The sequence below is a fragment of the Eucyclogobius newberryi genome, unplaced genomic scaffold, assembly GCF_026437365.1.
Source record: "Eucyclogobius newberryi isolate DKJ021-1_F unplaced genomic scaffold, fEucNew1.0.hap1 SCAF_1, whole genome shotgun sequence".
Lineage (NCBI taxonomy): Eukaryota > Metazoa > Chordata > Actinopteri > Gobiiformes > Gobiidae > Eucyclogobius > Eucyclogobius newberryi.
This window is the reverse complement of record NW_027315723.1, coordinates 25,941,310-25,957,635: the sequence shown is the minus strand read 5'-3', so window position 1 is coordinate 25,957,635 and position 16,326 is coordinate 25,941,310. Positions and strand designations below refer to the sequence as shown.

The 16,326-nt window shown below is 47.6% G+C and overlaps 1 protein-coding gene across 3 annotated transcripts in view; it reads right to left on the bottom strand.

Moving 5' to 3' along the window:
• Positions 1 to 15: 15 nt before the first annotated feature.
• lpin1b (lipin 1b) overlaps positions 16 to 16,326 on the bottom strand; it is a 37,187-nt gene continuing 20,876 nt past the window's right edge. For 2 of the 3 annotated variants that reach the window (XM_072441518.1, XM_072441537.1), the window contains exons 14-20: positions 5,677 to 5,803; positions 5,453 to 5,601; positions 4,980 to 5,066; positions 4,213 to 4,365; positions 4,030 to 4,144; positions 3,412 to 3,515; positions 2,332 to 3,326 (exon numbers count right to left, since the gene is read on the bottom strand). In XM_072441518.1, coding sequence (XP_072297619.1) covers positions 3,125 to 3,326; positions 3,412 to 3,515; positions 4,030 to 4,144; positions 4,213 to 4,365; positions 4,980 to 5,066; positions 5,453 to 5,601; positions 5,677 to 5,803 — 937 coding nt within the window. In that variant the 3' untranslated portion in view covers positions 2,332 to 3,124. Of the gene's footprint in view, positions 108 to 2,331; positions 3,327 to 3,411; positions 3,516 to 4,029; positions 4,145 to 4,212; positions 4,366 to 4,979; positions 5,067 to 5,452; positions 5,602 to 5,676; positions 5,804 to 16,326 lie in introns of those variants that run through there. The other variant, XM_072441528.1, reaches the window with a different exon arrangement.

Here is a 16,326-nt window from a genome sequence, read left to right as displayed (position 1 = left end):
GCTCTGCGGCCAAGTGCGCGTCTGGTGCGAGCGGGGTTTAGGTCTAACTCCTCCCGCTCCTCCAGTGTCCTCCAGTAACCCCAAACCTGGTCTTTCAACACACGGATCTATAAAGAAGATATCACTTTACATCACTATATCACAGGGATAACTACTACTACTACTACTACTACTACTACTACTACAACTACTATTACTATTACTACTACTTCTACTATTACTATTACTACTATTACTACTACTACTACTACAACAACTACTATTACTAGTACTACTACTTCTACTATTACTATTACTATTATTACTACTACTACTACTACTACTACTACTGATATTACTACTACTACTACTTCTACTATTACTATTACTATTACTACTATTACTACTACTACTACTACTGCTATTACTACTACTACTACTACTACTACTACTACTATTACTATTACTATTACTACTACTACTACTACTACTACTACTAGTACTACTACTACTACTCCTACTGCTACTACTACTACTACTACTACTCCTACTGCTACTATTACTACTAATGCTGCTGCTGCTGCTAATAATAATAAGATAAGATAAGATAATCCTTTATTGTCCACACATGGGGAAATTTCATTGATACAACAATAGTAGTAGTCATAATTTAAATAGTAATAATAAATATAGCCGCAAGCGGCAATGATCGGCCCTCGCCACGCCGCCGCCACGCCGCCGCCACACCGCAAGAGGAGGGGGCGCTAACGCGCCTCAATTGTCCTTTTATTACATCTACTGCTGAATCTGTGACGCTGTCACATCTTCTCCCCTTTGTTTTACCATCAAAAAGCAATTTTATTTTGAATTCTTGGCAAAATGTGCGGCTTTGCCGCACAGACACCGTGACTCTTTGAATAAAAATGTGGATAACTTTTGATGGTCCACCCCTGAAGATGAGTCTCACCAAATTTCAGGTTAATATGTCTAACGCCCTAAGAGGAGTTTGTGAAAGTCTAAAGTGTAAACATGTTCTGGCGATTTCCCCATTGGAATAACATGGAAGGTTTCGGTCATCGTTACGGCAACGCCATAACAATTATGACATGGGTCTCACTGACTTTTTTGATGGGGCCAAAATTGAGTTGTGTGTCAAATTTCATATAATTTCGCAAAACTAAATATTTAACCTCCATATAAAATCTGTAGGGGGCGCTGTGGTGCCAAATTAATTTATTTCACTTCAAGTAGGTTTAGGGCAAAGAGTTTAACAACTGATTCTAATTTGACGCAATTTGGACTTTATCTGCGCAAACGGCAGAAATGTTAAATTTGGGAGATTTCTGAAATTCTAGCTAAAGTTTGCGGCTTCGCCGCTCAGAGACCGTGACAGGTATCAATGTAATTTGGATAACTTTTGATGTCCCACTCCTCAGTAGCATTTTCACCAAATTTCAGCTTTTTAGGGCCAACGCCCTGGGAGGAGTTCGTAAAAGTACGACATTTGGAAAAACTCCCGAGTCATGCTTGGCCATTTTTGAACCAATATGGGCGACATTTAGTTGGGCGGACGGCGTTGCCGTCATAATATTTTTTACTTCTCTTGTCACCATCTACCTCTGCGCCAAATTTCATGATTCTACGATCAGATTTTTTTGGGGTCATTTCCTATCTCTCAATGCATTTTTGGTAAATTTGGGGGCGCTGACGCGCCAATTTTTTTATTTTAGAAAAGGGAAATAGCCAGAATGTAGAGAGGCACGATTTTTAGAGGTGTGCAAATTTTTGTGACTTTCCGTCAATGTTCACTGGGTGAAAAATAGGGGGGTTGGTCCCGAGAAGAAGAAGAAGAAGAATATTCCGATGCGAAAACAATGTTTCCCATTTTTCAAATATCATAAACTATACATTTTCGCTTTGTGTTTTTGGCCCTCTATACAGTAATAATGTTCAATTTTTGCATTACATGCTTATATGCACGGAACATGCAAGATATGGGGAACGTATTCGTGAGCTACTTAGCGCAAATGAGTGCTTTATAAGGTCGCGGTCGTCATCCCAATGTAAAGTGCTCGTTTAGTGCGCACTTTCGCCCGTTTACAACGGTAATGTTCCATTTTCCTACTACTAATTAGTCTGCACGGGGCGTGCGTGAGTGAAGGAGTGCGTTAGTGAGTGTTTGGAAGTGGGCGAGCGCTTCGCGCTCGATTTTGTGCGCACTACGTGCGCATTTCGCAGCCGTGCTTCGCACGGCCTTACGAGATTAATAGGCCTCTCGCCAGCTTGTGGCGCTTGGGCCTAATAATGATGAAAATGACAATGATAATGATAATAATACACTGTTGAGACTGCTAACACTTTGTAATAATGTATTTTTTTTATTGCATTTAAAGGTTGAGTTGTTGAAAAAAAAAAAAGGTTATTATTATGTAACACAGTTCCACAGATTATGTAACTCTTTCATAGAAAGAATAATTACTTTTAAATCTATAGTAGGTTTGTCTCACAATTTTAGCGTTTTCTCTCATGGCAACAAAGAAAAGACTTTGTGGCCGTGGAAACAGAGATGGAGAATTCAGACAATGGGCCAACACAAAAATAAATGGCTCACACACAAACATGCTTCTTTGTATAGAAAAATATAATCTGCAATAAACTGTTAATATCAATATCAGTGCTTTCGTCATCCGCAACGCTACAATAAATATCTATGTCATAATGTACTTTCCTTTATGCATCGTTTTAAAATCAGGCTTAATCCATAATAAAAGTGCACTACTTTAAACCATAACTGAAATAAATGTAATATTATGCGACACATGCACATTTTCTGCATCCACATAATTAATTGTAACTTAAAATTCCTCTTTTCTTTTGTTTCATTGAAAATATGCAGTATAAGCTAAGTCCAAAAACACACAAGTTCAATATACTGTAACTTTCATCACTTAAATAAGTACTTAGTTGTTCATGCTAACATATATTTTTACCAAGCTGCCTAAATATATTCTTTATAAATATGTGTCTAACTAGTCACAAACAAACTATAGACATTTGATCAAAGTGCGCTTACATCCATCTTGTGCGTTAGGATTTTTCACAGTGTTTTTGCCTTTGCCAGTCATTCTACACTCACAGAAACGTCTCATGCGCACTGTTTTTCGTCCACAGTTAGTCCGCCGTCGGGGCTCGTCTCTGAAGCCTCGATGTCCTGGCCGTCCACCGAGGGCAAATTCTCCCTCCAGAAAGTGAAACGACTGAAGGTGTCGGAGCAAGGAAAATCTGAACAAGAAGATCGCTCCTTCAGTGGAAAGACGTGGTCCACCACTTCCCCGAGACGGACGTAACTAGAGCAGAAAGTGCCACAGTGATTCGGAGAAGCAAGAATCGCATCCATGTACATCGTAACAAAAAATGCCGGGGACAACTTACGACGAGATGTTGGTCTTGGCATGTTCTTGCACGAGTTCACCTTTAGGGTTGACCGTGAAAATTCTGTTCAGCGGGACACCAACTTCTTTGTAGGAATACACGTCCTAAAAAGCATGGAAATTAGTCGTACAGTCTTGGGGTTTCCAGCAAGGTTAGAAGCCTCTGGTGGGTAATTGGGCTTTTAATCAACTATGCCACTGTTGCCCCCCTGAATAGGTCATACATTTGTGATCAAATAAAAGGAGGTGTTGTGTTTTAACATTGATAATTCTCATATTTATTACAGATTGACCCACAAACTGTATCCTGATATTTGACCACTTTGGCACCAAACGCTTCTAAATACTGCGGTGAAATTGTGAGTACCGTATTTTCTGGACTACAAGTTGCACCAGCCAAAAAATGCATAATAGAGAAGAAAAAAACATATATAAGTTGCACTGGAGTATGAAATGCGGTTGTGAAAATAACAAATAACATCACATATAAGTTGCTCCAGAGTATAAGTATAAGCATATAAGTATAAATATAAGTATGAGTTGCACCCCGGCCAAAACTATGGAAAAAGGTGCAACCTATAGTCTGGAAAATACGGTATTTTGCGCGTGGAGTGTGTACCGTAGGTCTGTTGCCAAATGCTGCGTAGAAAGGCTGAGTGTTTGGATGGAAGAGGTTCTTTATATCATTGAGACACTCCACTTTGAACTTCTCTGGCTTCTTCTCGATCACCTCCCTTTCAAAAAAACGGTAAAACTCAGTTAAATTCGTGTATCTCACAATGACGATAAATGTGGGACAAACCTGTGAAGAGCGGAGAAGAGGCTGCTGGGGCTCAGGAGCACGGGGCCCATTGGGAGCATGGTTCCGCTCTCATTCACCCAGTTCAGGTAACCTCGGGTCATGTCAGCCATGCCGATGGCGCGGGCCGAGCAGTACAGGAACTTGTAGCCGTTTCTGAGGACAATGATGATGCTCAATAACAAATACTGTTAACGTGTTTGTGAAGTAATGGCACACTGTAAAACTGATCAGTTTAAATGGCTTGAATTCAGTGTTTATGTTGTTTTGCATAACCATAACTAGTTTTAATACATTTTTAGTTAGCTGGTGCACTTTGTTTGGAATATTTTTAAGGTATTTCCGATTCAGGAATAAAGAGAATGTTTTTTTGTTTTTGTGTAATTTAATAAAAAAGTGGAGTCATTGGAGAACAAAAAAAAACGTCTCCAAAATCAAATTAAAAAAAAAATATTATCAGGTAATTTAGTTTGAAAGTCGGAATACACATATTAAAACAAGCCGGAAATATCTCAAAACAAGTTGTTAAAAAAAATCTGGAACAACTAACTTAATAAACCTAAACTATACTACTAAACTACAATAAATTAAGGGAGTGTCTGCAGAGCCGCGGCGCGGCCGAAACTGCCATGTTATTTTTGTGCCGGCCGCGCGTCGCGGCTCCTGAAACTGCGCTGCTATTTGACCGCGTTTTAGCGCCTACGGCCATAAATTAAACTATATTCTGAATTTAAGCCATTTGTTTGCATTACATGTCTACAAATACTTACTGGCTGACTTTGTGATAAAGACGCGCAATGCCCTGATGTGTCCAGTCTTTTCCCAGGGTCGGGAGAATATGGCCCAATGTGTCAGATCTACAGACAAATAAAGATACTCTAGATCAAGTTTGACATGAGACACGATAAAATGTTGCTGTGAGACAAATCCCTCCAGAGGTAAAGGTCACTGGTCATTGCTGTTGAGTTCGATTTATTACAAAAAGCTTGTCGAAATTATGCCTAAATTAAACTCAAAGGTTAAATCCAAGCATGCAAATGTCACCATGTTTTATTTTGAAAGGGATGCGGAAAATAGCTTTATAATTAGGAGTATGCCAAACTGCTACACAAGTTTATTTATTCTGTACTGAACTGTAATCATTTAACAATTCATTTGGGACAAGAGAAACTTTTGGAGGGTTGGAAACTGTTTGTGAAATGTGCTAAATTAATAAAGTGGATTGGAAATATTGAAGACAAACCTGGTTATCGTTCCATCGATATCCGAGATGATGATTTTGTCGTCCCAGTTCCAGAGGTAGATGGTTCCCTGGCAGCGGCACGTGCCCTGGTACTGAGTGGTCACACTGAAGACCGCGTCGTTGGGACCGTCCTGCAGCTGGAGGGACATCTGTGGAGGTAAAGACGTGCCAGAGTAAGTCTTTTTCTTTCAGAGTGAGAACGTGCATTTTGCAGAATGTCCTACCAGCTGCTCTGAAGTGAGTCGGAGCGTCTTCTTGTAGGACACGCCCCCGGACGGATGCGTCATCTCTGATTGGATGGAGCTCGACACTCTTTGTTCATCGTCACTGGAAGACGATTCTTCTTTGAGCCTGGAAGAATAAAAGGTTTGACCATTGAAATGACACGGGGGATGGCGGAGGAGAGTGGATCGGTGGTCGAAGATGTTCTGGACGGCGTGGAGGAGCAGCCTTTTCTAGCTGCACGTGCCCGGAAACGTAAAAAGTCCCTTAGCTCGTCCGAGGGTTCTGGGAATGAGCAGCAGGATGAGGCTGAAGCTATTGATATCCGGAGTGAGAGCAGAGACTGTAAGGTGATCATAAAGCTTGCACAGGATAGTGCATCCTTTAAGGAGTAGAATTCAGTGGCATTGTCAAAGAGCCTAACTGTAGCTGTGGGAGTGATCAAGAGTGCGAGTGTCCTTAGAGATGGCTCGCTGCTGGTCGTGTGCAAGGACGCGGCTCAGCAACGGAAGGCGATTGGAACTAAACGTCTGGGTGGAAAGGACATTCTTGTGTCTGATGCTGAAAGAAACACGGTCAGAGGAGTTATCGTAGGTGTCCCTACGGCGACGTCTGTGGATGAAGTTAAGGAGAATTTGACTGGAGCTACGGTGGTGGACGCTAGGCGGTTGAAGGTGACCCGGTTTGGGGTAAGATGTGACAGCTTGTCGGTAATGGTAACACTTGAAGGGAGGTGCCTGCCTAGTAGGCAAGGCAAGGCAAGGCAAGTTTATTTGTAGAGCACATTTCATACACAAGGCAATTCAAAGTGCTTCACACAGCAGGAAAAATGCATTCAAATCACAAAGAAATTACAGAAACAGAAATACAATAAAATTAACTAAATTAAAAATTATCAATCCAACTGATTTTCTAAACTAATAAAATCACAAACAAAAGAGAAGAGTGCAAAGAAAAAATCCTTTCAGTCATATGCGCAGCTAAACAAAACTGTTTTTAGCTTAGATTTGAACATTGTCAGAGTAGAAGCCTGTCTCACATCTTCAGGAAGACTGTTCCAGAATTTAGCTGCATAAAACTGAAACGCAGATTCCCCATGTTTAGCCCTGACTCTGGCACCAGCAGGAGGCTGGTCCATGTTTAGTCCTGACTCTGGCACCAGCAGGAGGCCGGTCCATGTTTTGTCCTGACTCTGGCACCAGCAGGAGGCCGGTCCCTGAGGTCCTCAGAGTCCGAGATGGTTCATATGGCACTAACATATCCAAGATGTACTTTGGTGCTAGGCCATGGAGAGACTTGTACACAAGCAGAGCTGCTTTAAAGTCTATTCTCTGAGTCACAGGGAGCCAGTGCAGAGACCTGAGAACAGGACTAATGTGATGGTACTTCCTGGTTCTAGTCAGGACCCGAGCAGCAGCGTTCTGGATGTACTGCAGCTGTTTTACAACTCGTTTGGAGAGGCCAGTGAGCAGGCCATTACAGTAGTCTAATCTACTGGAGACAAACGCATGGATAAGTCTCTCTAAATCTGGTTTTGACACTATATTTTTGATTTTGGCAATGTTTTTAGATGGTAAAAAGCTGCTGATGTTATTGATTTGACGTGGCTATTAAAGTTCAAGTCTGAGTCCATTATTACCCCCAGATTTCTAACTTGGTTTGTAGGTTTTAGAGCGAGACTCTGGAGGTGACCGCTAACACTTTCTCTTTGTTTCTGTGGGCCAAAAACGATTATTTCAGTCTTGTCTGAGTTCAGCTGGAGAAAGTTGTTTTGCATCCACAAACTGATCTGTTGGATGCAGTGACAGAGTGAATCTACTGGTCCATAGTCACCTGCCGATGGTGAAACATAGATCTGAGTGTCGTCTGCATAATTGTGATAGGACACATTTTCACTGTGTATCAACTGACCTAATGGCAGCATGTAGAGGTTGAACAGAAGGGGACCCAGGACTGACCCTTGGGGCACTCCATAGGTCAGGGTCATGTGGTCTGAGACACAGCTACCAATTTCAACAAAGTACTTCCTGTCTTCCAGATAGGACCTTAACCAGTTTAGGGCAGTGCCAGTGATGCCCACCCAGTCCTCTAGTCTCTGTAAGAGGATCCCATGATCGACAGTGTCAAAAGCAGCACTCAGATCTAACAGAATTAAGACTGAGGCTTTGCCCGTGTCAGTGTTCAGGCGGATGTCATTTGACACCTTGACAAGAGCAGTCTCAGTGCTGTGATGAGGTCTAAAACCTGACTGAAAAACATCAAATGAGTTGTTTATTAAGAGGAAATCTGTGAGCTGTTGGTAAACAACCTTTTCAAGGACTTTGCCCCAAAATGGCAGATTAGAGATGGGCCGGTAATGACTCAGTACTGCGGCATCAAGACTGCTCTTCTTTAGGAGAGGCTTTATGACCGCAGTTTTCAAAGACATTTGAAAAAGACATAGTAAGGTGTTCATTGGGTTCATGTGCCATGACGTTAGGCCATATGTTCCACCGCCCCTGCGTTGCTTTAAGTGCCAGCGCTTTGGGCATATTGCAGCGGTCTGTATAGGGAGGCAAAGATGTGGTAAATGTGCAGGAGATCACGAGTATGGGAAGTGTGACGTGGGAGCAAAACTGAAGTGCTGTAACTGTGGGGAAGAACATAGCTCTGCCTACGGGGATGCAGGTTTAGCAAAAGAGCTGCTGAGCGCGGGCCCTCTTGTAGTCAATGAGGGCACTCTCAGTGTGGGTAATCCTTAGCCGGCGAAACGCCGCATTTCTCGCCCTAACAGCATGACCACATGCTTCATTCCACCACGGCACCCGCTTCCTATGTCCACTACCACCACTCTTAGGAATCGTGCCTACTGCTGACTGCGTGATGAGCGAGACAATTGCACTATTGAGATCATCCACCTGAGTCAATCCTCCTTCCTGCAGAACCCTAGAACCATCATCAGCTTTCCTCAGGAAAGCCCCCCAGTTCGCCCTTGCCAACTGCCACCTCTGGATCCTCGTCCCCCTGACCACACAGCTCCCAAAGCCAATCTCGGTGCGGACTAGATAGTGATCGCTACCAAAAGAAAGATTACCAAGAACCTCCCAACTACAAACACCAGCTAACTCCTTGGACACAAGCGTAAGATCTATTGCACTTTCCGTACCGGTCCCCATATCATAGCGGGTCCCACTCCCATCATTCAGACAAACCAACTCCCTTTGATTGATAAAACCCTCTACCACCTGCCCATACCTATCGGTACCACTACCGCCCCACAAAGCGCTATGCGCATTAAAATCCCCACACCACACGGCCTTTCCCCGAACATCCTTACCGACACTATGTAAGGACTCTAACGTTAACTCACCACACGGATTATAAAGGTTAACCACAGTAACAGCTTCACCACCCAGCCAGACCCTCACCGCCAGAGCCTCCGGCCCTTTACTCACACTGACAACAACGTAATTTAGGTCATCTCGGACAAACACAGCCACACCTCCGCCTCTACCCTGCTCCCTATCATTCCTAACACACACATACCCTTGTATCCCAAAACCCCACCTAGGTCGTAACCAAGTCTCCTGCACGCACATAACGTGAGGCTTGTTCAACAAGGTAGAGACAAAATGCTTAAATTCCTGGCCATTAGCACGAAGACTACGCGCATTCCATTGCAAGACAACCACCGCCATTATGAGCCCCCGGAACCTGACGGCGCATCGGGAGCCCCCCCACTCCCACTGCCAGAATGGGGCAGGGTGCCTTCCCGCAGCGCATCCTCTATCTCCGTCCACTCGGGACCCCCAGCTCCAAAGTACTTCCCTGCAGCCTTAGCGATGATCTTAGTCTTTTCGGATCTCTTCTTGGTTTGACCAGTACAGTTAATCACTTCCACCATAAAGAGGAAGAAATCTTTCCTCTTCACAACCAGTACATCCTCCGCACCCACAGGGCCTCTGCCCGTGGAAGCCACACTCACAGGCATCCCAGTGGGGACCTCCCCCTGGCCGCGGGCAACGCTGCCCCCTCCCCTGTCGCCTAGGACACCAGCAGCACTGGCAGCCCCCACTGCATCCACCTTCACCTGACTACCAGACACCTTCTTGACCGCATCCGCGTAGGATATGCCTTGAGAGGCTCTAACTTTTTGCACCTCAGCAGCCCTCTTGCTGAACACGCATCCCCCGTAGGCAGAGCTATGCTCTCCCCCACAGTTACAGCACTTGAGTTTTGCTCCGTCGTCACACTTCCCATACTCGTGGTCTCTACAGACCGCTGCAATATGCCCAAAGCGCTGGCACTTGAAGCAACGCAGGGGCGGCAGAACATATGCGCGTACGCCATAGCGCATGTACCCAACGCACACCACACGAGGCAGGATCCCACCTTCAAATCTAATCATTATCGACAGGCTGTCACACCTTACCCCATCCCGGGTCATCTTCAACCGCCTAGCATCCACCACCTTAGCTCCAGTCAAATTCTCCTTTATGTCATCCACAGATGTCGTCGTAGGGACGCCTACGATAACTCCCCTGACCGTGCCTCTTACAGCATCAGACACAAGAATGTCCTTCCCCCCAGACACTTAGCTTCAATCGCCTTCCTTTGCTGAGCCACGTCCTTGCACACGACCAGCAGCGAGCCATCCCTAAGGACACTCGCATGCTTGACCACTCCCACAGCTACAGTCAGGCTCCTTGTCAACGCCATCGGATCCCACCCCTTAAAGGACGCATTATCCTGCGCGAGCTTTATGAACACCTTACACTCTGAACTCCCCGATATCTGCAACCCCCCCGCCCTGCTCCTCACTGAGAGAGCCCTCCATAGACGAGCAAGAAGACGCCCTACGCTGCACAGGATCAGTGGCTCCAGGGGAGTCCTCCCCGCTGTTCATATCGTCACCGACCAGGTCACGCTTCCTCTTCCTCTTCCCCGTCATACGGACCGAGGCGTTCCTCTATGTTGCCGTAATATCCAAACAACGCTCAATAATCTACCGTCAGCGATGTTGTTATTGGCGTAGTCCTCAGACTCTGTCGTAATCCGTAAAAGTACTCCTTCCATTGCTTTGGTGTTACAAAGCCCATGAGGTCATGATATGTCTTTGTGACTAGAATAGTTGTTGTTGTTGTTGTTGTTGTTGTTGTTGTTGTTGTTGTTTTATGGCGGTTGGCATCCAAGTGTTGCATTACCGCCAGACTTTATTCCTCAGACTTTGTCGTAGTCCTCAGACTCTGTTGTTGTTGTTTTATGGCGGTTGGCATCCGAGTGTTGCATTACCGCCAGACTTTATTCCTCAGACGTTTCGTAGTCCTCAGACTCTGTCGTAGTCCGTAAAAGTACTCCTCCCATTGCGGCTTTATTCCAGGGAGACTCCTCTTCACCTTCCTCGCCCCCCCCGACGCTCGGTGCTTTGGAAGTACAAAGCCCATGAGATCATGGGACGTCTTTGTTGTTTTACAAAGCCCATGAGGTCATGGGACGTCTTTGTCGTTTTATCCTTTAGAAGTCCTTCTTCCATCACTTTGGCGTTTCTAGGCCCATGAAGTCCAAGCGCGTTAGAACATCCTCTTGCTCCTCATCCTCGGCTCAGTCTCCAACACCCCCCACCTCTATAAACGTTTACCCAGCCCTGTGCTACATAAGTAAGCAACCACAGCCTGACACAAACCCTGTGACTGGATCGCCAGAACGTTCCGCAGATTGAACTCCCGCCCATTATTCCGAAACCACAAGGCCAACCCGGCCCTTTCCCTATCATAAGCCTCACAGCAAATCAGCACATGCTCGACAGTCTCTGGCACCCGACAGTGACCACACAGACCGGTCGGATGTTTGCCTATCCTACTCAGTGACCAATTGAGTCCAGTATGGCCAATCCTCATGCGGGCGAAGGCCCTTTCCTCCCACGCGTTCCTGCCCATAGACCCGCAAGGACCCACACTACCCTGTATGTGATAGAGATGCCGTCCAGTAACACAGTGGCTCCAGAATTCCTGCCAAAGGCCGACCACATGACTCTTGATAACGGGCTTGATTTCAGACTTGCCCAACTCAACCGCCACATCAATTGATGGCCGCCGAAGGGAACGTTTAGCCAGTGTATCAGCCATTTCGTTACCATCCACCCCCACATGCGCAGGGACCCAAATGAAGGAAACCCTCACATCCTTCCTGGACAGGGAGAGCATCAGACAGAAGATGCCATTCAACACATCCTGTCTGCAATCCGATTTCCCAGATTTAATGCTTTGCAATGCAGAAAGGCTGTCAGAGGCCACCACAATGCCGCAACACTGCAAAGCAGATTCCGCCCATTCCAACGCCAACCGTATCGCTATAAGTTCCGACGTGAAAACAGAAAGGCGATCTGTCAACCTCTTCTTGACCGCTAGCCCCAGGTCAGGCACAAAATAAGCGGCGCCAGTACGCCCACTCTCAGGATCCCTAGACCCGTCGGTATAAATAAACACATCACCTGAGTGCTTATCGATGAGCGCTTGAACGGCAAACTGCGGTGCCCTCCCAGCGACTCCTCTAAGCTTGCCATGCAAGCTAACATCAACAGGAGCCGGGACAAACTTCCACGGAGCTATAGCAGACAAAGCCACCGACGGGCTCACACGCAGATCACCAACCCCCGCAAGCCGCGCCTTCGCATTTCCTACCTGGCTGAAAACCATACCGCCAGCCTCACTCTGCCCCCCATCAACCCTGAGAAAGTCCCTCACCGGGTGAGAGCTCGTATGACCTTGCACATTCACCCAGTAAGCCAACAGAAGTTCTAGCCTCCGGAGCCGTAACAGCAATTCCCCCAACTCAACCTGCAGCGCCGAGACAGGGGAGGTCCTAAAAGCCCTACAGCAGATGCGCAAGGCCTGGGCTTGCTCCACATCAAGCTTCTTTAAGTTAGTCTCAGCCGCAGACATGTAGGCTATACAGCCATAATCAATAGCCGCCCTCATGACGGCCCGATAAATACCCAGGAGCGACCTTCTGCCGGCCCCCCAGTCCTGGCCGGATAGACAACGAAGCAAGTTATTCACCCTTTTGCATTTACCACTGACCTCATCAATGTGCCGACGCCAACTAAGCCTCTCGTCAAAGGTGACCCCCAAGAACCTCACCTCCCTGACCTGTTCGAGCACCTGCCCATGCAGTCGAAGGGAGACGTCCCTATGCCCATTGAAGAAACAGATCACTTGAGACTTCCGTACGGACAGTTTAAACCCCCACTTCAGGGTCCACTGCTCCACCTGCTGTATTGCCCTTTGCAGTTTCGCCTCGTAAAACCGGAGATTCCTCCCTCTCACCCATAGAGCGCCATCATCAGCATAAAGGCTCCTCCCAACAGACCCATCCACGTCGTCAAAGATGTCCTTAATCATAACATTGAACAAGATAGGGCTACACACACTCCCCTGCGGGATCCCATTCTCCACCCCATAGACCCCAGAGTAAGCAGCGCCCACTCTGGTTTGGATACGCCGGCCAGACAGAAAGCTCCGGACCCAGTTAAACAGTTTACCCTTCACACCACACTTCCGCAGCTTAATGAGGAGCCCATCCTTCCCAAACCATACCGTACGCCTTCTCCACATCAAAGAGCACCGCAATAACCTTTTCTTTCTGAGCCCTGGCCAGCTGGATATCAGATTCTAAACACAACACGGAATCCATGGTGTTCCTGCCCCTACGGAAACCACTCTGGTGCGCGGGAAGCAAACCCTGACTCTCCAAGAAGTAATCCAACCGCTCGGTAACCATGCGCTCCATCGTTTTCCCGAGCTGCGACGTCAAGGCAATCGGCCTATAACTTGAAGGGTCAGACGCTGGCCTACCCGGCTTCAGAACCGGCACCACCGTAGACTGTTTCCACGCAGATGGAACACAACCTGAATCCCAAACACGGTTGAAAAGACCCAGGACTAGCCCAAGCGTGTCATCAGTCAAATGAGAGAGCATGTCATAGCACACCTCATCTTTACCCGGGGCTGTCTGTTTCGCCTTAGAAAGTGCTCTCCTTAGCTCAAACAAACTAAACGGAAGGCCAAGGTCATCTTGAGTCGAAGGCTGGTGCCCAATCAGCTCAGAATTCTGGGCCAAAGTACTCTCCCTGTAGTGCCTTTCCGCAGGTGAGAGATTGTCAGAGCTGTGCACCGACACAAAGGTGCTGGCCAACAGTTCAGCTTTGTCAACGTCGCTGACTGCTTCAACACCATTCAGTATTAGGACCGGGGTCCCATGACGGCGCTCAACCCCATGCATCCGCTTAATCATCCCCCAAACATCCCCGAGACGCGTTTCTCTCCCAATTTTGGAACAATACCGCCTCCAATAGGCACTCTTGGCCGTTCTCACAGTTTTCCGCACAACAGCGCGGGCCCTCTTGTAGTCAATGAGGGCACCCTCAGTGTGGGCAACCCTTAGCCGGCGAAACGCCGCATTTCTCGCCCTAACAGCATGACCACATGCTTCAGTCCACCACGGCACCCGCTTCCTATGTCCACTACCACCACTCTTAGGAATCGCGCCTACCGCTGACTGCGTGATGAGCGAGACAATTGCACTATTGAGATCATCCACCTGAGTCAATCCTCCTTCCTGCAGAACCCTAGAACCATCATCAGCTTTCCTCAGGAAAGCCCCCCAGTTCGCCCTTGCCAACTGCCACCTCTGGATCCTCGTCCCCCTGACCACACAGCTCCCAAAGCCAATCACGGTGCGGACTAGATAGTGATCGCTACCAAAAGAAAGATTACCAAGAACCTCCCAACTACAAACACCAGCTAACTCCTTGGACACAAGTGTAAGATCTATTGCACTTTCCGCACCGGTCCCCATATCATAGCGGGTCCCACCCCCATCATTCAGACAAACCAACTCCTTTTGATTGATAAAACCCTCTACCACCTGCCCATACCTATCGGTACCACTACCGCCCCACAAAGCGCTATGCGCATTAAAATCCCCACACCACACGGCCTTTCCCCGAACATCCTTACCGATACTATGTAAGGACTCTAACGTTAACTCACCACACGGATTATAAAGGTTAACCACAGTAACAGCTTCACCACCCAGCCAGACCCTCACCGCCAGGGCCTCCGGCGCTTTACTCACACTGACAACAACGTAATTTAAGTCATCTCGGACAAACACAGCCACACCTCTGCCTCTACCCTGCTCCCTATCATTCCTAACACACACATACCCTTGTATCCCAAAACCCCACCTAGGTCGTAACCAAGTCTCCTGCACGCACATAACGTGAGGCTTGTTCAACAAGGTAGAGACAAAATGCTTAAATTCCTGGCCATTAGCACGAAGACTACGCGCATTCCATTGCAAGACAACCACTGCCATTATGAGCCCCCGGAACCTGACGGCGCATCGGGAGCCCCCCCACTCCCACTGCCAGAATGGGGCAGGGCGCCCTCCCGCAGCGCATCCTCTATCTCCGTCCACTCGGGGCCCCCAGCTCCAAAGTACTTCCCTGCAGCCTTAGCGATGATCTTAGTCTTTTCGGATCTCTTCTTGGTTTGCCCAGTAGTTAATCACTTCCACTATAAAGAGGAAGAAATCTTTCCTCTTCACAACCAGTACATCCTCCGCACCCACAGGGCCTCTGCCCGTGGAAGCCACACTCACAGGCATCCCAGTGGGGACCTCCCCCTGGCCGCGGGCAACGCTGCCCCCTCCCCTGTCGCCTAGGACACCAGCAGCACTGGCAGCTCCCACTGCATCCACCGTCACCTGACTACCAGACACCTTCTTGACCGCATCCGCGTAGGATATGCCTTGAGAGGCTCTAACTTTTTGCACCTCAGCAGCCTTCTTGCTGAACACGCATCCCCCGTAGGCAGAGCTATGCTCTCCCCCACAGTTACAGCACTTGAGATTTGCTCCGTCGTCACACTTCCCATACTCGTGGTCTCCTGCACATTTACCACACTTCTGCTTCCCTCTACAGACCGCTGCAATATGCCCAAAGCGCTGGCACTTGAAGCAACGCAGGGGCGGCAGAACATATGGGCGTACGCCATAGCGCATGTACCCAACGCACACCACACGAGGCAGGATCCCACCTTCAAATCTAATCATTATCGACAGGCTGTCACACCTTACCCCATCCCGGGTCATCTTCAACCGCCTAGCATCCACCACCTTAGCTCCAGTCAAATTCTCCTTTATGTCATCCACAGATGTCGTCGTAGGGACGCCTACTATAACTCCCCTGACCGTGCCTCTTACAGCATCAGACACAAGAATGTCCTTTCCCCCCAGACACTTAGCTTCAATCGCCTTCCTTTGCTGAGCCACGTCCTTGCACACGACCAGCAGCGAGCCATCCCTAAGGACACTCGCATGCTTGACCACTCCCACAGCTACAGTCAGGCTCCTTGTCAACGCCATCGGATCCCACCCCTTAAAGGACGCATTATCCTGCGCGAGCTTTATGAACACCTTACACTCTGAACTCACATCCCCGACATCTGCAACCCCCCCGCCCTGCTCCTCACTGAGAGAGCCCTCCATAGACGAGCAAGAAGACGCCCTACGCTGCACAGGATCAGTGGCTCCAGGGGAGTCCTCCCCGCTGTTCATATCGTCACCGACCAGGTCACGCTTCCTCTTCTTCTTCCCCGTCATACGGACCG